Source organism: Lissotriton helveticus, chromosome 8 (assembly GCF_964261635.1).
Source record: "Lissotriton helveticus chromosome 8, aLisHel1.1, whole genome shotgun sequence".
NCBI classification, from domain to species: domain Eukaryota; kingdom Metazoa; phylum Chordata; class Amphibia; order Caudata; family Salamandridae; genus Lissotriton; species Lissotriton helveticus.
In genome coordinates this window covers 1,692,316,127-1,692,341,498 of record NC_136069.1, presented here as the reverse complement: position 1 = coordinate 1,692,341,498, position 25,372 = coordinate 1,692,316,127, and the positions used below count along the sequence as shown (strand labels likewise).

The 25,372-nt window shown below is 42.3% G+C and overlaps 1 protein-coding gene across 1 annotated transcript in view; it reads left to right on the top strand.

The window, feature by feature from the left end:
* LOC144774110 (extracellular calcium-sensing receptor-like) overlaps window positions 1-25,372 on the top strand; it is a 104,560-nt gene that overhangs the window by 60,281 nt on the left and 18,907 nt on the right. Inside the window, exon 6 of the mRNA XM_078659136.1 lies at window positions 8,669-9,519. Within this exon, the coding sequence (XP_078515262.1) occupies window positions 8,669-9,519 (851 nt within the window). The remainder of the gene's footprint in view (window positions 1-8,668; window positions 9,520-25,372) is intronic.

Below are 25,372 nucleotides of genomic sequence, written 5' to 3'. Positions count from 1 at the left end.
GACCAGAGAGAATAGCAAGGGGCAATGTTGTTTGACATTGTCTAGGGTGTTCCAACTATATTCCAGGAAAAGAATGAAATACGAAAACATGTACATGCATTTTTTGCATGAAAATACAATGTGGCTCAACGGCAACAGTGTTATGTAGTAACGTGTGCAAAATAAAAGTTGCCTACAATGTGCACAACTAGGCTAATATAGGAAAAACAACAACGGGCCATGCAAGAAATACACCACATTCTGTGTACATATAACATGGCAGTCATTGACATCATGTATACCAACATTCTCATTATTATGCATACATTTGTCATGTCATACTTTGACATTGTATTTACCGGTATTGACATTGTCATGTGTACACATATTATGGCGTATGTTGACATCAAATTCAACGGTATTGACATTGTTATGTGTACATATATTAGTGCGTACATTGACCTCACATTCAATGATATTATCAATAAGAATAATGCAACATATCTAGGGAACAATATCAATGAATATAGTGCTAGACCTAAACCCACACTTGTAGAATATTTCTTAAAATATATTCCTCATTATGCAGTGAAATTGTACAACATCAGACAGTTGTTAAAGAACAAAGCTAATTTTGAGTGGTCTACACAATGTGAAGATCATTTTAGTAACATAGAACAATCCATTAATAGCGCTACAGTCCTAGAGTTTTGATCGAGTAGTGACAGTACTATTAATATTTCAGCAAGAGTTGCAAGGCTATCCATGTGGATGCAAGACGACTTCTTCATGGTTGTGTCTGTATCTGGAAAAAAGACAATGTGGTCGTAGATTTTTCATCCCAGATTTCTTCACAATTGAAAGAATGTGAGGATGAAACATGGAATAAATTGCTTGTAGCCTTGGCATATGATCAGGGTGTAGGGGCAGTGAAAAATTAACAATGGCAGGTGGAATATCAAAATAATTAATTTAGCAAAGGGGTGTACGTTTATAACTTCCTAAGTAACTAAGGAAGTAGCTCTTAGGTAAAACATTGAGGTCATTCTGGGAAGTGAGATTTAAACTCTCCTTGGAAAATGGAGTGATTTTGAGAGTGGACAGAATCATTCCTTTAAGTAACCTACTGGAATTATTCAATTTTGCCATGAAAACGATTTTTCATTGTTAGGATGAAATCTATTGTTAAGAATTTATGTTGGCGGCCAGGAGCAGATATGGCTGTAGAGTACATGTCAGGGAATATGCATTTTTTTCAAAACTTAATAAACCTCTGTAAACTTTGAGACCACCTATGGGTAGGAAGCATAACCACAAAAATCTCCGTTAAATTGTTGCTGGTAATATTATGTGACCAATAGGCACTCCACCCCAATATGTTAGTGTTCCTATTGATTTTATTCCAAAGTGGTGAAAGTTGATGAAATAGCAAACACCAATATGTTTTATGTATCTTGGATCAGGTTTTGTGTAAGAAGGGATATCCTCAAGTGTTATTAGTGACAATGGTACACAATTCATGTCTAAGGGGCTCATTACGATATTGGTTGGAAAGGCACTGAATGGCATTCGGATTTTCCTAACCTGTGTCGGAACCCATGTTTCCGACTGACTTGAACCAATGTAAAGAAAAAACTGGAACTCGAATAATACATGCAGGGAGAGGTGACAAAGGGAAAGCACAACAATCAATTAAAAAACAAAGGGTTGTATTTATTGTTGAATGTACATCTTCATAATAAAAGCATTCTAATTCAAAGACATAAAAAACGAATATTTATGTAAACAATAAATCAAATACAAACAATATAATTATAACACAATTGTACAAAAATTCATAAAACAGTGGCAGACCAATATAGTCATCGACGCGCGTTTCGGCGTATTAAAGAAAACGCCTTCTTCAGGAGCCACCTTAAAATCTGAAAAACATATATACAATAAATTAAAAACATGTAAGGGAGTATCTCATACTCCTATCTTTTTCATACTAATACATATACATTTAGTTGTGCTTACATATCAATATCTCCCTACTTATGCAGCTAGCCATTGTAGCTGCAAAAGGTACAAACTCATTAATTTATATTTGAGCAGTGGTGTGGGGTCCACTCAGCAGATCTGCAAAGAGGGATTCAAACGGTATTTCTATGCAAATAAGGGCAGTTGACTCGCATTTACACAAAATGAATGAATGAAAATCCAGAGCATGCATATTTAGTTAAATACATGCATACACTACGAGGACATGGGATAAATGTTATCTTAGTGTTCCTTATTTTTAAGTAGGTCAAAACCGAATGAATTATTTTGGACCTGGGCAGTCAAAACTTACGGAAACATGAGCGTGCATGCTTAATTAAACTCATACCTGACCCGAGAGAACACGTGGTAAAGGTTCTCTTAGTATTCCTTATTAAAACATCAAGGCCGGATGGAGCTCTTGTATCTTTACTTTCCTATCGCCTCGGTGGAATCACATCTCACTCCACTGAACTTGTTATCTAGAGTGATACAAATACACCTGTTGTAAATATGAGCTAGTCAAACAAATTTGTGCCTCTAAATTAGTTTTGGGTGCAACGTGACTAACAGTTTATTGTTCATTGTCACCAGTGATATTCTCAAGCTGACGTTGAAATTTGAGCAGCACATGTATGTAGATTGAAAAAGGTGCCCCTATGTTATAAAGTGCTCCCATCTACTTTTTGGAATTGGTTTCAGTTTGCCTTAAATTTTAAGTCTACCAGATGTTTTTAAATATCAAGTAATAGTATGATGGGACTTTATTTTATATTTATTTACTAAGATTTGTAGAAGCATCCTTAATTCAAAAAGTTGAAATAAAAATGAATAAAGGGACATAGAAAAAAAGAGAGAGAAACCTGCTCTTAGACTTATAAATCGAGTGTTTGCCTTTATCTGCCTGTATTTGGTGTACTAGTGAGCAAAATGCAACGTGAATGTTTGAAGGCAGAGTGAGTGGAGACACTCCTAGTCTTCCTATATGCAGAATGCTGCAACATGACAAGAACCGTTGCGAGCTACAGGAGAGAAAAAGATCTTACCGAATGGGAAGCGAACAGGAAGGTATGTCTGGGTACACAAAGACGCCTTCGTCAGTCCTCGGTACAAAGTGTTTAAAAATATTCAAACATAGGGGCCACATTCAGGGTATTCACCGGCCTCCCTTTACTAACTCTTCGGTACTGTACTAAGAGTTAGTAAAGTTAGTTAGTTAGTTAGTAAAGGGAGGCCGGTGAATACCCTGAATGTGGCCCCTATGTTTGAATATTTTTAAACACTTTGTACCGAGGACTGACGAAGGCGTCTTTGTGTACCCAGACATACCTTCCTGTTCGCTTCCCATTCGGTAAGATCTTTTTCTCTCCTGTAGCTCGCAACGGTTCTTGTCATGTTGCAGCATTCTGCATATAGGAAGATTAGGAGTGTCTCCACTCACTCTGCCTTCAAACATTCACGTTGCATTTTGCTCACTAGTACACCAAATACAGGCAGATAAAGGCAAACACTCGATTTATAAGTCTAAGAGCAGGTTTCTCTCTCTTTTTTTCTATGTCCCTTTATTCATTTTTATTTCAACTTTTTGAATTAAGGATGCTTCTACAAATCTTAGTAAATAAATATAAAATAAAGTCCCATCATACTATTACTAGATATTTAAAAACATCTGGTAGACTTAAAATTTAAGGCAAACTGAAACCAATTCCAAAAAGTAGATGGGAGCACTTTATAACATAGGGGCACCTTTTTCAATCTACATACATGTGCTGCTCAAATTTCAACGTCAGCTTGAGAATATCACTGGTGACAATGAACAATAAACTGTTAGTCACGTTGCACCCAAAACTAATTTAGAGGCACAAATTTGTTTGACTAGCCCATATTTACAACAGGTGTATTTGTATCACTCTAGATAACAAGTTCAGTGGAGTGAGATGTGATTCCACCGAGGCGATAGGAAAGTAAAGATACAAGAGCTCCATCCGGCCTTGATGTTTTAATAAGGAATACTAAGAGAACCTTTACCACGTGTTCTCTCGGGTCAGGTATGAGTTTAATTAAGCATGCACGCTCATGTTTCCGTAAGTTTTGACTGCCCAGGTCCAAAATAATTCATTCGGTTTTGACCTACTTAAAAATAAGGAACACTAAGAGAACATTTATCCCATGTCCTCGTAGTGTATGCATGTATTTAACTAAATATGCATGCTCTGGATTTTCATTCATTCATTTTGTGTAAATGCGAGTCAACTGCCCTTATTTGCATAGAAATACCGTTTGAATCCCTCTTTGCAGATCTGCTGAGTGGACCCCACACCACTGCTCAAATATAAATTAATGAGTTTGTACCTTTTGCAGCTACAATGGCTAGCTGCATAAGTAGGGAGATATTGATATGTAAGCACAACTAAATGTATATGTATTAGTATGAAAAAGATAGGAGTATGAGATACTCCCTTACATGTTTTTAATTTATTGTATATATGTTTTTCAGATTTTAAGGTGGCTCCTGAAGAAGGCGTTTTCTTTAATACGCCGAAACGCGCGTCGATGACTATATTGGTCTGCCACTGTTTTATGAATTTTTGTACAATTGTGTTATAATTATATTGTTTGTATTTGATTTATTGTTTACATAAATATTCGTTTTTTATGTCTTTGAATTAGAATGCTTTTATTATGAAGATGTACATTCAACAATAAATACAACCCTTTGTTTTTTAATTGATTGTTGTGCTTTCCCTTTGTCACCTCTCCCTGCATGTATTATTCGAGTTCCAGTTTTTTCTTTACATTGATTACTTTCCCTGTATAACAAATTCAGTTACATAACAGGGGGTCCTTGTTATTTCCGACTGACTTGAAAACATTTCTGACCAACTGATTATGCTAGAAGGAAACCGCTCGGTCATTCCTACTCGGTGCCGACCGGCATTCATAAACTCTGAGTCGTTCAGAGCTGATTCGTACACCTCAATGGACAGCACTTCTGAACGTCCGATTAGGTTGTTGGATTCCAACAGCCTTTCCAACACATCCATTTGACATGAAAAGGCCGACAAAAATGGAGTTTGGGGGTCCCTAGCAGTCCCCCCTTCGTCCTGAGGCCTCCAGTTGGGGCCAGGGAGTACCTACGGGACCCTCTTGTAGAGTCATGCCCATTGTGACAGGCACCATGGGGTGCACGCCACAGGGTGCAAGGTTTTCCACAACCACCCCTTTTTTCAATGAGAACCTGTGTCGTCAGTCGGAACACAGGCTCCGATCGAAGTCAATGGGAGACTTTCCGGACAGAGTTTGGAAGCATCATATTCTGTTGGTTGGAACCTCCGACTGCGTGTCAGTCGGAACTAATTACGACATGGAGTCAGTCAGAAAGCTTTTCGATAGACATCGTAATGAGGCCTTGTTAGACCCGTCTGCTTCTGAGAGTCCCCTCACCACTATGATTTCTTTTGTTCCCCTGTCCCTCCCAAAATTTGTCGCTTTTTATTTGTCTACCAGGACTTTTTATGTGTTGTCTCATGGGGTTAGATGTTCCTTGACGCCCAGTTGCTCACAAGGTTTGTGGCACCTATTTACAAGGCGCCTGGCCCAAACCTGTGGCATTACAAACTGGGGTTGTCAACCTGTATAAATGAACCTAAAATGGTGGACACCCTTTTTCCTCATGTGAAGTGACTCCCATTGGAGCCTTCATGAACCCTGGCCTTTTGAGGTTTTGGCGCCCTTTGTTTGGCGCGCATTTCTGACAGGAATTCCTTTATTTTCCTCAGGTACACAAAATGGCTGCTCTAGAACCCCAGTAAGGTGGCTGTGAGTGTCCTAAATACCCCTCAAGAGTGCCATGTCATTGTCACAGCCAGAGAAGGTTCTAGAACCTTCTGGCTCGTGCCAGTACCCCAGGGCACTGGCTATATAAGGCCCAGTCCCTGGTGGCCATTTTAGATGAAGATTGATTAGACTAGAGAAGAAGAGATTCCAGACTTGACACCAGATTGACACCTGCCCTGTTGACCCCTGAGGTGGCTGGTAGCGCAGGCAGTAGAGCAGCAAAGGGTTGCTGGCGTTGTGTCTGACTGGCGTTCCAGTCAGCTACGTGAGAAGTGATCTAGCGCCTACAGCACCTGCCCAGCGAGTACCTCATTGCCCCCAAAGACTGTGGCCAGATTTGTGTGCCTCCCCGCCCCCCCGGTGGTGAACTGTGATCGATTTATCGAGTCGCGAGGCGAGAGCAAGTTCGCCGCGACCGCGATCGTCAGCTGAGCCCCCTTCGCGACAGGTGCCTCTAGAGGGGAGCTCGGACGTCTCCGAGACCCACCAGCGTAGAACGCTACCTGCGCAGATTGAAGGTGAGGTGGTGCGCCGGGGCGGGGCGGGGAAAGGCCGGCATTCGGTGGGCGGGACTAGCGTCTCTGCCACTCCCCAGTGACCCGGGAGCTGTAGCTGTGGGCAGGAACCACCCTGTATGCGGAAGTCGGAGGGAGGTCCGTGGAGCCCCTGAGAGCCCCGTCGCTGACGAGAGAAGTGCTGTGCCCGACTGAATCGTATTTTGATTGCAGCCGATGTGAGGTGGGCCCGTTTCTTCATAGTGAATGCAGCGTTGTGAAGGAACTGTGAACCGGCATTCATTTGACTGTGCGCGAAGGTTGTGTGACCTCTCCGGCAGCCCGTTCGTCAGTCTAAAGACTTTGAACTGGTGCCACCTGTACTCTAGTGGTGCTAAAGCCCGTAGGCGCGCATAGACTTCACCAGCAAAAGCAGAGATCCTATCCCGGTGACCGCCGAGTGCAAATGATGTATTTACTGTGTTTCCTTGCCTTTTAGATGTACGCGCATACGCCCTGAATGATTAATAAAGAGTCCCAAACCTTATTTTGTGCTCAGAGAAGCCGTATACCCGGTCATTGAAAACAGCATAAACTGTAAGAGTTATCTTTCCCATTTGAAACGTATTGCACATGTAATGATTCTAAAGTATTTAATTGGTGGCAGCGATACCAGAAGAAACATGTGGTTGTTTATTTAAATGAACCAATATTTATTCTGATATTTATTCTGATATTTATCCTGATATTTATTCTGATATTTATCCTGATATTTATTCTGATATTTATTCTGATGCTCATTCCTGAAGTTTTTCTATTTATTAATACTATTTATTACCAGAACTGTATGACCAAAAGAAATGTATATGTGCTTTCCCAGTCAACCCTATTTACAACAAAGAACTTTTATATAAAGGAATCGTATTTTTCTACAGCAGTGGTGTGGTGTCCTTCTTTTTGGTGTGGATGTACAAGGAGTTATTATTGGGTCAGAGCCGGCTTAACACTACAGCCTTCACTTGCCTTGTCACTTGAGCCAAGCTACCCCCTTTGTGCTGGGCTTGCCCATCGCAGGTCCAACAGGCCCTAAGTTGTATTTCAAAATAATTGGTGTGAAACATAGAACTACATCCGTGTACAATCCCAGTGGCAATTAGAAGGTGGAGAGCTTGACCCTGGTGCTTAAAGAGGTATTTCTGTCAGCTATTGCCTATAAAGTTGATTATGCTGTTCCATTGGGAAAAACTGTGTGGGCTTATAGAGTAGTGAGTAGAGAGGAAACTTGGGTTTTCCCATTTTTGATTGTGAGAGGGAGGAATCTTCAAACCAAGTTTAATCCAGCTTGGTTATTTGGTTCTTGTGTGGAGCAATGGTGAAGTTTAAGATGGGTGAATTGGTCTACATAAAGAAGCCAGGCATGGTTTACAACCAAGAAAACCTTTTTTTTTTATCCTGCTGAATTGGTGGAAGTGCTACATAATAAGGTTCATCTTAGTGATGTAGGGCATGGAACTTCAAATGTTTAGTGTTGGGGAGAAAGGAGCGGTGGAGGAATGTGGAGGAATGTTGGCCATGTCCCAAGGAGAAGAGCAGCTAAATGTGTGGATGATGATGAACCTATGTTGTTAGTGAGCGTGAATGTGAGGGGGCCCATGTTGTCATTTGAAGTGAATGTGTAGGAGGCATGCAGAAAGAATGTGATTGGGGTGTCGAGTAGTGTTGAGGAGGCGGAATAAAAAGTGGAATCAAGTAGTAGAGGGGGCCCATGTGATGGAAGTTTGGTGGATGCAGGGAGGGGTCAAGAGAGTGGTGAAAAGATCAGTAGCAAAAGAAACAGGAAACCACCCAAGGAAGACTACATTTATGGTGGTAAAGTTTACATTTATTTATGCCTTTGTAAATTATTTTGTCCTTTAGAGATTTGTTTTTGCATTCTAGTCAACTTTGATTCTATGCTGTATCTATGTAGGGGGATGTGTTGGATTGTGTCCCTTGCTGTGTTTACATTTCTCTGAGCCAGCCCACTTCTGTGGACATTGTTCTACTGCTCCACATGAAGTCTACACTTTATAAATTACCCCAACATGCAGAGGCAGCATGGACATTTGCAATATCACTTTCAAAATCTGGGGCAACGTGTTTCAGGTTTGCTCAATAAGGTTCCATCAATATTCCAATGTCATCAAAAGACTGATTTTTTTCAAAGCTGATCCTTGTATACTATTTTAGCTCAGTTTGTAACATGATCAGAACTGCTTAATCCCTGGGATCTAATACAGATTTGTATTATTTTTTAATTTATTAGAATTCTACTGAATGTTTACATTTCTATTTAGGTGCAATAAACTGTGTGAAATGTAAAGAAAATGAATGGTCTAATGAGAGGCGAGATCAATGTATTAAAAAAAGGATGGAGTTCCTAACATTTGAAGAACCGCTGGGTCTGATTCTCACTATTTCTGCCACCACCATGATCTTACTGACTGCATTTGCGCTGTTTCTCTTTTTCAAGTACCAAGATACTCCCATCATCAAAGCCAACAATCGTGGATTCAGTTACCTGCTTCTTGTTGCCCTCATGTGCTGCTTCCTCTGCTCCTTCATGTTCATTGGCTATCCCAGTCAGCTTGCCTGCATGTTTAGGCAGACTGTGTTTGGTGTTGTATTTTCCATCAGTGTCTCCACTGTTCTGGCAAAAACCATTATTGTTGTTATTGCCTTCAAAGCGAGCGATCCCCATAGTGCTGCACGTAAATGGCTGGGTTCAAAGATGCCATGTTGTATAGTAATCTTTTGCTCTTTAGTACAAATTGCAATTTGTATTACATGGATCATCAACTCTTCTCCATTTCCTGATCTAATTATGACATATTATAATGACAAAACAATTGTTGAATGTAATGAAGGAGACACCATCTTCTTCTATTCCATGATGGGATACATGGGCCTCCTGGCCACAATCAGCTTTATTGTGGCCTTTCTTTCAAGGAATCTGCCCGGAACCTTCAACGAGGCCAAGCTGATCACCTTCAGTATGCTGGTGTTTGTCAGTGTGTGGATCTCCTTCATACCGGCACACCTGAGCACACGGGGAAAGTACATGGTGGCCGTGGAGGTGTTTGCCATCTTGTGCTCCAGTGCAGGGCTGCTGGGGTTTATATTCTTTCCTAAGTGTTACATCATTCTTGTAAGGCCCGAAAGAAACAAAAGATCTTATTTAGTAAGAAAAATGCACACAGTTAATAAAGTCAAAGCAGTATGATGGCCTGTGATGAGTTTTATTTTCTGGAACACTGATAATGTTTAATACCATTCTTAATCAGTTTCCCCATAGGATACACTATAGATACATCAAAATGTATGTCATCATCAACAGATGAGCATCAAATAAATTGGTAAATTAGTATCAGCTTTACCTCTCAGATCTGAGCCTCACAGTAAATGAAATAAAATCCGATCCAATTTCTTTGACCTGTTCTATTACTTGCCAGTGTTTTGTGAGTTAATCAAAGATCACTCGATTATCAATGATAACCAGACAAAATGCTATGTCCCTCCCTATCTGGCTGTCAAGGGACATTGCTACAGTTCAAAAAAATTTAATGGAATCCTGATCAGTTTCTTTTATTATGCTGTCCTCAGAACATGTATTCCTATTAAACTTTAGTGTTCAGAAAAGCCAGTATTCAAAGTAATGTTTCATTGTATTTATTGAAGATCCAATGTATTTTCTAAGATTAGAATTCACTTTAAACTCTACGGGCCCGATTCACAGAACTAACTTAAGACAAAATCCTAAACTTACTACTTTTGGTATTCACAGAAGTTAGGATTTTGTCTTAAGTTTGTCTTAAGACAGACTTAAGACAGACTTAAGACAAAATCCTAACTTAAGTCTGTCTTAAGTCAAACTCCTAACATCTGTGAATACCAAAAGTAGTAAGTTTAGAATTTTGTCTTAAGTTAGTTCTGTGAATCGGCCCCTACAGGACTCTTTCTACGTCATGGTGTAAATAGGTGGCAATAACCATGCTGATAAATGCGGATATCTGGGTTAGTATTTACCACTTTTTCTAGTTTCAGTGGGTCAGAAGGAGGCATTGCATGAGATATCAGTCTTATTTTGCATCAATTGACGCTCTGACCTTCATTTAACACTTTCGCTCAGACAAGTTTATCCAGGTGTGACATTTATTGCATAACTCACTATTCCAAGAGGATTTCTTCAGAACTTCGAATGAGGAGCTGTTTATTATTCATACGCATTTGAGAGGTCTCCTCAAATCTTCTAGGAACATTATATCTTCATCTTCAATCCTCACTGGAGCATCTGTCTATTTCACTGTCACTTAAGTGTCTGATCCTTCCACAACTGTCACAGTGAAAGTATTGGAATTGAGTTTGATTCCTCCATCGTAGGGGCCGATTACAGTGTCGGTCGGAAAGGCTTCGAATGGCATCCTGTTTGTCCGAGTCCAACTCGGAAAACAATATTTGGATCCAGCCACCAAGCAGATCATACATCAATGTATAAAAGGGCAGGCAACAAAAAGGATGCTGTCTACCATACCATCTCAAACACGAATCAAAAAAGATTGTTATGGTCACATCTTACTAGTTTCCAATAACATAAAAAATATTAATATGAATTGGAGGATTCTGAGCGTTGGGAGCAACACATTAGATACATGACTGTAAACTTTGAATCAAGGAAAAGGTATGAGAGATCGCTCTTTCAATGCTAGACCAAAACCAGTAGAGTTAGGTATCAAATTCACCAGGGGGTCCCAAACCAAAATAGAAAGATATCACCTGTGCGGAGGAAAAGCAACACACTTATCTGGATTTTAGGATGGACTGTCATAGGGAAAGCACCCAACGTTAACTCAAACTCAAAAACATTACATTATTGCTAGACAATGAGCAATGGTAGTTGTTTTGGCTCAGGAGCCATATGATTGGGCTCAACGATGATGCTGAACTGAACCAACTCTAGTTCTATCTGCCCCTATCCTTTCATTAACCTAATAAAACCTAGATGAGTACAGAGGGGATGAATCTTTTCCACATTAATGAGATCAATATGGCCAAAATCATATATACAGGGCCTTATTAAAAAAGGTAAACATATACTTTTGTGAAAAACATACTCATTTTCTGTATTCACAATGATTTAATAGTAGTTTTTCAATTGTCGAGACTACGCGGCTGGGAAAGAGAACTTTGCACATAAAAAGATGGAACTGTCTTAATTTTTTTTGTGCAGAGCACTATCTTATGCCAGACATAGTGAACCTGGCCTAGAATTCGGCAGATGGGTTACCCCATTACAAATGTGACAGTTATCCAGTCTGTCTTATCACAAGTGCATTATATCCAATAGCACTTGTAATATGGGGGATGAGATTTGTGTCACATTGGTGATGGAGTAACCAGTCCGCTGAACTGGAGCTGGCAAATACAGATGATAGTAACATGCAACAAACCATGCACATCAATAAACATCAGCCATACTCAGTTAAACATCAAACATACCACTTAAACATTACACTTAGCTATAATCATTGTTTAGGACCAGGGACAAAGGAATTATGTGATTCTCTGTTTTCTGCATAATTATGGGTTTGCCACACTTACTACACAATCCATCATTTGATGCACACTTTGCAGATTTTAGAAATAAATGTATTGCTTAAACACATCAAAATGTACTAAAAGCACTACCACGTGTTGCCACAGAGTGTCAGGCCATTTATCTCTCAGAGGCAGATCACTCTTCAGTTGCAGATTGTTGTATTTAGATATTACACTGAGATTTATGAGGAGACGTATTTGCCCAGACAGTGTTAGTGTGTAATAATGAGACAACGGTGAAGTAATACTGCTTTATAATGTGCAACATTACGCTTCACAACTTGCTTTTTCTTGCTGCATAATTTAGTTAATGCCGCTGAATGATATGGTCCTCCCTTGCTGCATAATTCCAGGGGCCTTGGTTTTGGTAATAACACACAATAAACAGGATTATTTATACTAGTATATGCCTGACACATTAGTAATGGTGTGAATCTATTTTAAAATGGCCAAAAAACATAGTGCTTCTATAATTTGACTTGCCCTAACCCCATATCAGCAGTTCAAAGATGGCAGCAGGTTTGTCTAGTCTAGAACAAATACAACGTTGTGACATTCTACATCACAAAACATCAACACCCACGTTTCATATGCTGATGTGCCCAGAGCTATTGGGAGATAGTCACTGGCCACAGTTAGATGATGTGACCTTCCCTTCTACCATTCAATCAATAAATCAATCAATCAATCAATCAATCAATCTAATTATAAAGCACGCTACTTACCCGTGAGGGTCCCAAGGCGCTGAGGGGAGGGGGGGTGCTGCTACTGCTCGAAGAGCCAGGTCTTGAGGAGCCTTCTGAAGGTGAGTAGGTCTTGAGCCTGTCGTATGTGGGTAGGGAGGGTGTTCCAGGTCTTGGCGGTGAGATAGGAGAAGGATCTGCCACCGGAGGTCGTCCTTTGGATGCGGGAGACAGCAGCGAGGGCGAGGAGGGCAGAGCGGAGATATCGGGTGGGGTTGTGGAAGCTGAGTCTGCTGTTCAGGTAGGCTGATCCGGCATTGTGGAGGGCTTTGTGTGCGTGGGTGAGGAGCTTGAAGGTGATCCTCTTGTTGACGGGGAGCCAGTGTAGGTCTCTCAGGTGGGGGGTGATGTGGTTGCAGCGGGGGACGTTGATGGGCGGAGGCGTTTTGGATGCGTTGTAGTCGTCGTAGGTGTTTGGCTGGGATTCCTGCGTAGAGTGCGTTGCCGTAGTGCAGTCTGCTGCTGACGAGGGCCTGTGTCACCGTTCTTCTTGTTTCAGTCAGGATCCACTTGTAGATCCTTCGGAGCATGCGGAGGGTGTTGTAGCAGGAGGAGGAGACGGCATTGACCTGTTTAGACATGGAGAGGGAGGAGATGAGGATGAAACCTAGGTTGCATGCATGGTCGGTGGGTGTTGGTGCTGTTCCCAGTGTGGTCGGCCAGCAGGAGTCGTCCCAGGCTGAGGGGGTGTGTCCGAGGATGAGGACCTCCGTCTTGTCCGAGTTCAGCTTCAGACGGCTGCTCTTAATCAAGTCGGCGACAGCCTTCATTCCCTCGTGGAGGTTGGTTTTGGCGGTGTGTGGGTCCTTTGTGAGGGAGAGGATGAGCTGGGTGTTGCCGGCGTAGGAGATAATGCTGAAGAGCTCTTTGCTGTTGTGTGCATTGTTGTCCAAGCGGTCTTTGAAGGAGGATCTCTTGGCTAGTCTGATTGAGCTAGACCAGTGGATGTACAACAGCTGGAGTCACTTTAAGTGGATTGAGTATGGATCAATGCATTACTGGCTATGATAACAACTGGCCTGTTTGAGATTGTTTGCAATATAGTCAATATAGTCATTCATGGGTAAAAGCAACAAAGAATTCTGCTCTATTCCTTTGACCAGAGCAATCAAAACACAGGTCACAGCAAGGTGGGTCAGTACAGGGCTAAGTCCGGTAGGCATTTCCTCTGATGATGGCCAATATGCACGAATAGGTCATGTGTTTTGTGTGCTGTTTACAGTCACTCTCAATGCATTTAACTCCTATTATTTTTTGTCTTTCAAAAACAAAATATAGAAGGAGAACAACGCAAATATGAATCCCCCTGGGATATAACATACCTGACATTCGCATCTAATATTGAATGTGCCTATTCTCTCACAGGTGAAAGAGACTGATTCTGTGTGATACCAGCAGGCAAAGTGTACCATATTGTTTTAAGAATGTACTGACAACAACATATCTAACTGAATAAGAGAATAGTCTTAGGGACAACTAGGAGACCCTTTTTCACTACTTACGAATGGCCCGGACCCATTGGGGCCTTTGATAGTGGGCAGAAACACTTTAAAGAGATGCAAACTGGAGATCTGAGTTGAACAGTCTTTTTCTAGCATAGTGTTTGTAACCCTTTGCTATGGTGGAAGGAATAATGTAAATCCAGTGAGGCATTTTCGCTTCTCTTGCATTTTTAATCTGGTCCTCCTCTTTTGATTTAGTCACACTTTCCTCTCTTCCTCGAAGAGGGTTCCAGGAGGAGCCCATCATGTGTAGCTGAAGGTTACCTTAGTGCGGAGGGGCCCAGTAATAAAGCATACCACTTTGGTGAGTGAGGCCTCTCATCCATTTTAGGAACCCTATCTATGGTAAGGGTTTCTTGCTTGTATTCTCTTGGTGTCAAATCCCTGAATAAAGAGTGGTCGCCCTAAACGCGCGCAATGTGGAGTCCTCCTGAGGCTTGAGCTGGGAGAGACAAACACTTCGCTTTGTACTGATATTTTTTAGCATAGTCTCCGTTATATGCTGCATATTTTTAGAACTCTTTTATTGGTTTTAATTATTTGCGCATTTGTACCAGCCATTGCGTGTCTCGTCGTAAAGTCCTCCGCAGTGGTATTGTGGGATTTCCGGTGCTTGGGCAGACATCTTGGTGGATTTCAGATCAGCAGGCTAGGCTTTCATGTTCCTGACAATATTTAAACTGTCATTGGAGCTAGGGCGCCACTTGCGTGCCAAAGGCAAGCCTGTCTTGGCCCATCCGCGCTCGTTCCGTGCTCAGCCCCAGCCCCCCTGCACAATTTTCATCAGGTACTCTTAAAACTTTACAGTACTCAAGTGGATTCTTGAAACACATTAACAATATTACCCCCACCCTAACTTGAAGTGACCTTCAATTTGATTCTAACCCCCTGCAGGCACAAATCACCAGTCCAGAATGCATTAATAATTTACCAGAACTATTGCTCAAACCTACAGCTGCCTTAAAACACCAGCAAACCACAATAGGAAAGGACGCTGTCCTTACCATTTGAAAGTATGCCCTTTTTATGCTAGATCTCTGGTCAAACACAGCACTGATTGTGCCTCTCTCATAGAGGATGACAAGATAATTATTGCATTAATTACAGAAACATAGACGGATTGGGACTTTGGTCCGGACTTAGTTAAAGCTACACCTCCAAATTACTTCTGCTACACACTAAACAGGATACAGAGGAAAGGGGGGACTAGCAAATATTTATCACAACTCTATCACAGCTACTTTCAATCCCATAACCAATGATGAATGTGATGCGCTAGAGTTTTGCTTTTACCTCTCACACCATTATAATTTTAAAGGCACCCTTATCTATAGGACCCAGGCTCAAGAGGACGATTTTTAACACAAGTAGGCAGCATACCAGAAAAGGCAATTAGTACTAATTCCTACACTATTCTAGGAGACTTCAATTTTCATCTTGAGTCACTCTCTGATCCAGACACCATTAGCCTACTGGACCTGATGAGGGGCGGCAATTTAGAGCAACTGGTGACAGGTGTTACTCACCAGGCTGGTCACACCCTAGACTGCATTTTTTCTAACAATGCACAATTGCTATTCACAAGCACTCTTCCCCTGGTATGGTCCGACCATATGGCGGTATTGTTTGAGCTCACTCTGCCGGATCGTACGGCTCCAAAATTATCAACAAAATATCTAGAAAAAAGAGCTTTGGATAAGATAGAAGCCGCGGAGTTACACCAACTATTAACCTTGACTCTTAGCCCAACTCCTAGAGATCTAGATGAAGCAGCCAGATCCTATACTAACTGGTTAGAAAACGCAGGTAACAAGTTAGCACCCAAAAAACTTCTTCGCCACACCAGGCAGCAACCCTCCTCCCCATGGTACACCCAGGAGCTTAGGGACCTAAAATTGGCCTGCAAGCACTTGGAAAGAAACTGGAGGAAGGAATACAAGGATAAGGATAAATAGGAATACAAATTAAGCCTCATACTTTATAAACAGCTGCTTCAAAGAACGAAAGAAGAGTATTTTACCAATAAAATTAAACTGGCCAAAAGCTTGTCCAAAGAGCTTTTTAAAATAGTACATTTCCTTGCCGTCTCAACTCCTCCTACCTTCCCAGCTTCCCAAGAATTGTGTAATAAAGTTGCAAATTTCTTCTTTGATAAAGGAAATGGTATTTTCCTAATTTTGACACACTCTACCGCAAAAACACCAACAGACTATACAATGGGCCAAATGACAGAAAAAAACTGATGCCCTTATTTTTGACAAATCACCTTTTTAACAGAATCAGACACTTTCAATCTCCTTGCTAAGTTAAAGTTAAGTCAGGCTTAATGATCCCTGCCAGATCTCCATAGTAAAACTAGCTGCAGAGCCAGTGTCACGAAAATTGACTTCCATTATCAACACCAGGGGCCTCATTTATGAGAAATGACGCATCGCTGCGTGAAAGCAGCGATGCGTTACTTCTCAGTGCGCACTCCTTGCGACACCAATGAAGCGTCATATTTACAGTATGACGCATCATGTCGCAAGGAGTTACAGATACGTCAGTATTTCTGACGTATCTGTAAGCGCAAAAGTGACGCATTGCTGGAGTGTGTCACAAAAGTGACGCAACTCCAGAAATGCGTCCTTTCACATGGGGCACATGGGGCAAGCCCCATGTGAAAGGGCCTGCATCAGTCTTACGCCTGCTGTGAGGCAGGCGCAAGATTTTGACACAACGGCGTCCTAGAAGTGACGCAGTGAAATCTCATAGATTTCACTGCGTCACTTCTACGAGGCTTTTTGCGGGGGAACGCCCCCTCTGCATACATTATACATGACGCAGGTATATTGTAGCGCAGGGGTTTATAAAGTGACGCATCTGCATAGATGCATCACTTTGTAAATAGTGCGCAACAGGTGGCATGTTTTACGCCGCCGATGCGTCACTAAAAGTGACACATCGGAAGCGCAAAACTGACGGGTATGTACTAGAAGGATACTTTCCAAGAGACTGGAAAGAGGCATCAATTCTGCCCCTACTGAAAAAACCTAGTTTGGACGCTAATGATCCAAATATTTTCAGACCTCAGACTCTGAATCCAACTCAGTACTGTTTCAGAGAATGCCATATTACAGAAACGATGCTCCTCAAATCCACAGAAGAGATTATGAATGAATGAAATAAAATGTATAAAGCGCAATGGCTACCCGGAGGCGGTGGGAGGGCATTCCACCCAATGGCTCCATTATATGAGAAGGAGCGCCCACCGCATCTGGCTCTCGTTATTCTAGGTTGAAGGGCAAGGAAAGCGGTAGTTGACCGAAGGTCTTTCCTCGGTTGATAAGGAATGATCAAAGATTGAAGGATAGACGGACCATTCTTCTAAAACGCTTTATGAGCCTGCCACTTAGCCTTAAACTGAATCCTTTCCCTAATCGGCAGCCAGTTCAAGCTCCTTAGAGCTTGTTTAACAGGCTGCCGACAAGGAGTCTGCGTCAGCGCAGTTCTGAATAATTTGGAGCTTGTTGATGGTATACTGCGGGGCTACCAGATATAAAGCATTCCCACAGTCCAAACGGGAGAGGATCAGCACTTGAACCATGATTTTTCTGGCATGGAACGGAAGAAGGGGGAGAACCTTTCAAAGCATCCTTAATAGACCAAAGTATGTTGCTGATAGCTTAGCTGCCTGTTGATTGAAGGTAAGGGAACAATCCAGCCATACACCAAGGCTCTTAATCTGGTCTTTAGGGGCTGGGGCGGGGCCTAGGCAATCTGGCCAAAGAGATGCCGGATTAAAGGAAGGGGAGTTGCCCAGGAGCATAAGCTCTGTCTTGTCCCTGTTGAGTCTGAGGCATGAGAGTTCCCTCCACATGGCCACCTCCTCTAGGCAACAGCCTAGGTTACTTGATGACCCCTCGGGGTAGTTAAGTGCCACCACGAGCTGTGAGTCATCTGCTCAGGTGATGATTTTTATGCCAAATGGATGGACAATCTCTGCCAGGTGTCTCATATAGACATTAAACAGTGTGGGGCCCGTATGTCCCCACTCGAGGGTTAAGGTCTAGTGGCACGGGTCAATTACGCAGCCCTGCCATTAGAAGAGCCAGGATGGGCGGTCGCTCTTTTAGGTTCCTTGCAGCAACCTACTGGAATAAGCTCCCGGTGGAGCTCCGACTGGAATTATCTGAGTGTGTCTTCGACAAAAACTGAAGACATGGCTCTTTCCAGCTGACAATTCCATTGTCTGATCTTACTTTCTTCACCTTGTTCGGATGAGACCTAGTCACAGCGCGGGCACGCACAGGCTGTGCAACCAGGCGCTTTATAAGCGTTATTTGATTGATTGAGCGTGGAGCCCTGGGGAACCCCACAACTAAGAGGCAACTGGTTGGAAACAGCATTGCCCTAAAAAACCCTAAAGAAGCGGTCGCTGAGAAAAGACTGTAACCATTTCACTGCTGTTCCAGATGCTCCTAAATTCCTGAGTCTAAGGATCAGAGTATCATGGTTAACAGTGTCAAAAGCGGCAGTGAGATCAAGAAGGATAATTGACGATGTGCCCCCTTGATCTAAAATCCATCTTGCTCCTCTGTCACTGCAAGAAGGGCAGTCTCGGTACCAAGCTGGGGACGAAACCCAGTCTGAGAAGGGTGAAGGAGATTGTTAGACTCCAGAAAGGCTACAAGTGTGGTATTTATGTGTCTCTCCAGGATCTTTCTCACCCAGGGCAGAAGGGAAATAGGACGATAGTTAGCCAAGTTGGCCTGATCCAGGTTAGGTTTTTTAAGAAGGGCCTTAACCATTGTACATTACCAGGGCAAGGGCACTTCCCCTGTAGAGATCGAGGAATTCACCAGGTTAAGAATCACAGGAAGGATAATCTCTGCGACCAAAGAGAGTGCCTGGGGAGGGGCAGGGTCTATAGGAGAGCCCGATTTGATATTCGTCATCATTAGCCCCAATGTCGCCAGATCTAGCAGGGGAAACTGTGTTAGTAGGATTTGAGCTATAATCGGCTCGAAAAGGAGGTTCATGAGATCAATGGACTGAGGAGGTGAAATAATGAGATATATATCCCGAATTTTCTGAATAAAAACTCTGCCGAATTATTACAGTGAGTAAGGACATCATCTAGCACAGGGGGTTTCTGTGGCAGTTTGATTAAAGTTTTAGCAATTCTAAAAATGTCATTAGGGGAGTTTGCAGCTGACTTAATTTTTTCTTCATAAAAGGCAGATTGAGTGACTTTGATTTCAGATTAATAGGATCTAATAGAATCCCTATATTCAATGTTGCTAAGAGCTGAATAATTCATTCTCTATCTCCTTTCAAGCCTACTGCAGCGTTGTTTAAGTTCCCTCAATTTAGGAGTGAACCAAGGGGCACTTTTCAGTCTGTGAGTTATATGGGAGGATTTCTTAGGGAGTACATTATCCAAGGAACCTTGGATCCAAGAGTTAAATGATTCAATAGCATTGGCCAAGTTAATGTTGAGGTCATGGGTAGGTCTAGTGATTTTTAGAACTTGGTTCCACTGATCAACAGGGAGCCTTGACCAGTTCCGCTCCCGGACCGAGATTATATTGGGGGGTATACAGGTCCAAGAATTTCCCAGGTCATAGGGATCAGGAAATGGTCAGTCCAAGGAAGGGGGACAGGGGTTCTACCATGAGTTCGCTACAATTGCCTAAAACTGGATCCAATAAATGACCCTTATTGTGGGTGGGTTTCAAGACTTTCTCCATAAGCTGGAGTGCTGACAGATTCTTAATCAGTTCTTTAGCCAAGTTATCAGGAGGATTATCTAAATGTATGTTAAGGTCACCATGCACTGTAAAGCTGGCTGGTCCAATGGCTAAGTCAGAAATTGCGGTAGGTAGTGTTTCAAAAAATTGTCTAGAACTGCCAGGTGGGCGATAGAATAAAAGGCCAGAAAATGTACTGGTAGGAGAGGCCTCTACAAAGAAGGCCAAGCTTTCACAATCTGTTACAGAGTCTACAATAGTACGACAGTTAAAAGTCTTTTTAAATATAATAGCTATACCCTCGCCTCTACCGGTCTTATGATCGGACCGACATACGGAGTAGTTGGGAGGGAGGGTTTGCACAAGAATGGGCTCAGATTCATTATGAAGCCATGTCTCTGTTAAAAAAAGGATGTCAGGTTTCAAATCATCGAACAACATCGCAAGTTCTGTGGAGTGCTTAGTAAAAGATCTGCAGTTAAGGGAAAACGTCTTTAGAGTGGAAGGGCAATCAGTGCACACTAAAACTTTAGAGGAGGGCAAGAACGCAAAGTCACAGTAAGAACAATGCACATTACCATTCATTGTGTTCAGATTAGGCCCACTCTGGACCTTGGAGGAAAGGCTGTACTGATCATGCTTGATCTGTCTGCAGTGTTTGACACGGTCCATCATGCTCTCACGATGGACCGACTGGACGAGATAAGAGTCAAGGACAGTGCCTGAAAACTACTTAAATCCTTCCTCTAGGACAGAAGGCAAATGGTGGCCCTGGACAAATATGAAGCAGAACCATTTTCTTTACCCTGTGTTGTGCCACAGGGGTCTTCATTAAGCCTGACACTTTTTAGTATTTATGTGTTCTTACTGGCTCCTTCAATTGAATCCTTCGATTTCACTTTGACTTTTTACGCCGATGACACACAAATAGTGTTGACTATCCAGCCAGATGTGATCCAGGTAACTGCATCAAGGTTACAGGACAGTGTGAACACTGTGGGTTTATGGATGGCCCAAAACTGCCTAAAACTCAACTCCACAAAAACAGACGTTGTGTTGTTCAGCAACAATCCCAACTTCTGGACCCCCGTTTGCTGGCCAGAGGCTTTGGGCTCACTTCTCATCTCGATTAGAAAGGTGAAGAACTTGGAAATGTGGATAGATGACAAATTAAGTTTAAAGGATCAGGTGAACACAGTGGCTTCATCGACATCATACATTCTCAGATCTTGCAAAATAATAATGCCATTTCTACCCAAAGATGCGCAACAAATAGTGGTTTCTGTGTTAATAATGTCTAGATTAGACTATTGCAAGATCCACGAAGGATCGCTGAACAAATTACAGACCCTGCAGAATGCCACAGACAGGCTCCTCACAGGCAAACCAAAGTTTGAATCTATCTCAGACAAAATAAAAAAACGTCACTGGCTGCCGGTCAGGAAGCGCACTCAGTTCAAGGCTTTATGCTATGTCTTCAAATCCCTGCATGGATGAGGGCCGGGCTTTTTAAAACAAAGATTTCACTGGTATACACCACAAAGAGCACTGCAGTCATCAGATGCAAAATTCGGGATGGTACCCTGGGTGAAAAAAGCAAATTGGGGTGGCAGAGCTTTGTTGCCAATGCGGCCAAAGCATGGAACATCCTCCCACTGCACTTGAGAAGCATGACTGATCTTCTAGACTTTCGGAAGACATTAAAAACATGACTTTTCTCGAATTAATCCCGTTAATACCTGCACTGATGCTGTTATCAGTTAGGACTTCAGATAGCGCCAGGACACCTCCGTGTAACAGTTAGCACTCTATAAGTTCCAATAACATTAACATTAACATTGGAGATAACATAAAACTTGTAATTCTCCTTTGGCTGAAAACCAGAGGTTTGACATTTGACATTTCATGGTCGCCTTATCCCTTTAACAGGGAATTCCTGCTAACTCTTAATGAGGGTGTGAGCCCTATTAAGGTCAGATTGTCACATGTATAGAAATATTATGCATAGCATAAGGTATTCATGTTGTAAGAAATTGGGTTCTTGGTTGACTCGAGTGTGAGCCCTGGACAAGCAGAAAACACAATCCTTGTCAGAGTAAGGTACAACCCAACCCCAAATTAACCTGTGCTTAACCCCCTGGCAGCTTTGCACAGAGTAGTCAAGCTTAACTTAGAGGCAATGTGTAAAGTATTTGTGCAAAACCATATAAAAGGTACCACACATCAGTTTAGAAGAATAGAGTATTTATTTATTAAATTAAAAAAGACCAAAGCAACAATAATCCAGCTAGTAAAACCTGAGATATGTTGTTCTAAAGATTTCAGTAAAAATAGTGCCAAAAAGAACAAAGCACCAACTCAGGTAGGTTCCATAAGGGTAGCATCATCCTGCCCTGTAGGGTGGTGCGTCCTCCCAAGATTTAGCCTCCTCCCAGACCATGAGAGATTTAAGAGCAGGTTTCTTATGCTCCTTGCCCTTCCTCTTTCTGGCAGGTACCTGTGCCATTTTCCAGGTCTTTTTGACTACCCTCTCAGGAGGCCATGGACCATGCAGTCCACCTCCTTCCAGATAGTGTGCTCCAAGTCATTGCCAAGCAGAAAATTCACAGGCAGGGACCGACTCACTGCTCCCCTTATGGAACCTGAGACCAGCCCCCTCAAACGTAACCAAAGACACTAAGTAGCGAATCACATGGTTATTAGCTGCAACAACTTAGTGGAATACTTAAGGGACCATCTGCTAAGAGTTAACCTGATTTGACTGTTGTCATGCTGGCTCCAGTGCCTTTCAGAGCCTCTACCCTCTGCCCATTGATGGTGACCTACTGCCTGTATTTCCTAGTATTACTAGGCATGGGAGTTCTCCGCACCATATCTCTATACCCAAGGATATTAAGGTAACCTCTACACTTCCCCCCACTAACTGGTACAATCTCCCCCCAAGCACTATGGCAGCCAGCCCATTGACTCCCCACCAGTGGGAAGCTAGCATTTGGAGCCCGGTGTCTGGAGCCTGTTGCCCCGTTTACATCGCCTATCCCACATCCTGGCTGAAGCCACAGGAGGACATTGGGAGTCTGCAGGCTGCCCTGACTGCTTTGGTCCCCTGCTGGTGCAGGGTCTCATAATGCTCAGGCGCACCCTTCCCCCCGGGAGTGTAGCGCTGCCCTGCGCGCTGTGGTGTTGGCGCTTTGGTGCCGTGCTGGTGCAGGGATCTAAGGTGCTCTGGTGGTGTTAGGCCAGTGCGGCTTCTGCATCCAGATTGGTCCACTCTCGCTCCTGCATTGTCTACGTAATATTGTTCATATTTTAATATCTAAATCAACATAATGAGGTCAGGTTGCGTTGGACATTGCCTCAACCACAAATAAAGTGGCTGAGAAAGATCGGAGTGAAAGGAGAAAGTACCCTACATAGTAGTCTAAGTATTCCTGTAGGAGATACAGAACCAGAGTTAGACAATCTAGCAGCACTATCTTTAACCTCACTTGAGGATGCCCAATATCACAGAAAACCTAGTGGGAGCAGTCAACCAACCATTACAGGATATATATATATTGTTTTAAACGGAAAGTGCAAACAAGGAACTCAGAAAAGGTACCAAAGCCGCTGGAACAGATGGAGCCCATGTATCTACAATTAAAGCTGCAATATCACAAAGCTTTAGATCTGATCTAGGGTGTGCTTGGAATTTTGGCCTATCTTTCCCAGGGTATTAGGAAGTGAACAGCAACCGTTTACTAGCTGTCAATAGTCCCTGTATTTTACCTCCAAGCAACAATGTGGTCCTTTCAAAAGCGACAGCAAAAATTAATGGCCCACTTCTGGTAAAAGTTCAGGTTCACGCCCCTAGCGCACCTATAGGGCGATTACAGCAAACAACAGTGGACATGAAGGTGTAATGAATACTGATCTCTCATCTTCATCAATTTTGGAGATAAAGCCAACGACCAATCACAATACAAGTTCCACCTCACGACCACTTCAGGTTATTAGTCAAAATCTGACCCATTCTGTGATTAATATATCATCAGGTTGTGACCACAATTCAAGTGACATGGTTTGTGTGTCTTCTTTTATTTGAATACTTGAAATCTTGTCCTTCCCATTCATGACACTGTTGGTGGCCTTCAAAAAATGGTATCTGAAGCCTCTTCAAACCCAACAGCCGAAAGGGCTGTAATTAAAATGGATACTTTCATCATAAACCTGGAAACTATTCTTATTAATAACTAGCTTACCCGTCATTGCTGCGTTCTCAGAAGAAAGGAAATTTAAGGAAACTTGTTATGATAACATTGAATTTACATTGTGTCATTTTTATTGAAACGTATTCATTTTAATATGGAAAACATTTCAAAGTGTTGTTTTAGTTCTGTTTTTTTATTCGAGTTCTTGTGGATACACGATATTTTTTGTTTTTTCCGTCTGGTGCGTAGACGAATAAATCAGAAGGTTTCCCAATGTGTGAGCTGGCCACATACAGTTGTCCATGTGAGAAGCACGGATTCTTCAAATATAGTCCACCCACTTGCAGTGATTGTCCATGTGCTTTGTTGATGTTCATTGCAAAAGCGAGCCACACCGGAAACTGTAAACGTTCAGTATTGGAAAGATTATGAGGGCCCTGGGGTGCCGGGGGCCGATATTTAACACATTTTTCTCTTTTCTTTTTTTTTGCCAGAAACCTTCGCGGGAGTGTACTCGACAAATTTTAACAATTATTTTTTTTCCCCGCCAGAAGCCTTCGCGGGAGTGTACTCAACAACTTCCCAAAGTTTCATGCCGATCGGATGAATGGTGTAGTAATGCATAAAGGACAAACCGATATACTTTGTTTTTTATATATATAGATAACTATAAGCAGACTTTGGCCCGAAATGAATTTTCCATAGAGAATGCGTATTTTTCGAATGGTCAAAGCAAGGTTGAGCAAGCTGACTCTTTGATTAATCCTCTCAACTCGGCAGACTTGCACATTTAGCCAAATATGATGAAAACATTCAGGATTGTGCAGGTGCTCCAGATGAGAATTTAAAAGAGCCAGAATGCTCTTAAATACCATTCAGTTAAACTGAACATTCAGGTGGATTTGTTAAACACTCTGCCTCTCTTATGTAGCCGGGATAGATACCAAGCTACTCCACCTTTCAAACCTGGTAGTTAAGGCTCAAACAGACAAAGATAAACCAACTCATCTCTTGCACTTGTGCACATATTTCAGAGCTACCCCATCCATAGTAAGGTCTATGGTATCAGAGGTCAAGACAATGTCAGATAGAATTAAAGAAGGGAAAGCAGGCTTAATTGAACAAGATCATGGTCATCAACCAGACACTAAAGCTTCATTAGCGAGATCTCCAAGTGAAATTGGGAATTGACAGGAAAGAAATGTGGCCAGAAGAAAACCTATCAAAAACATAAAAGGC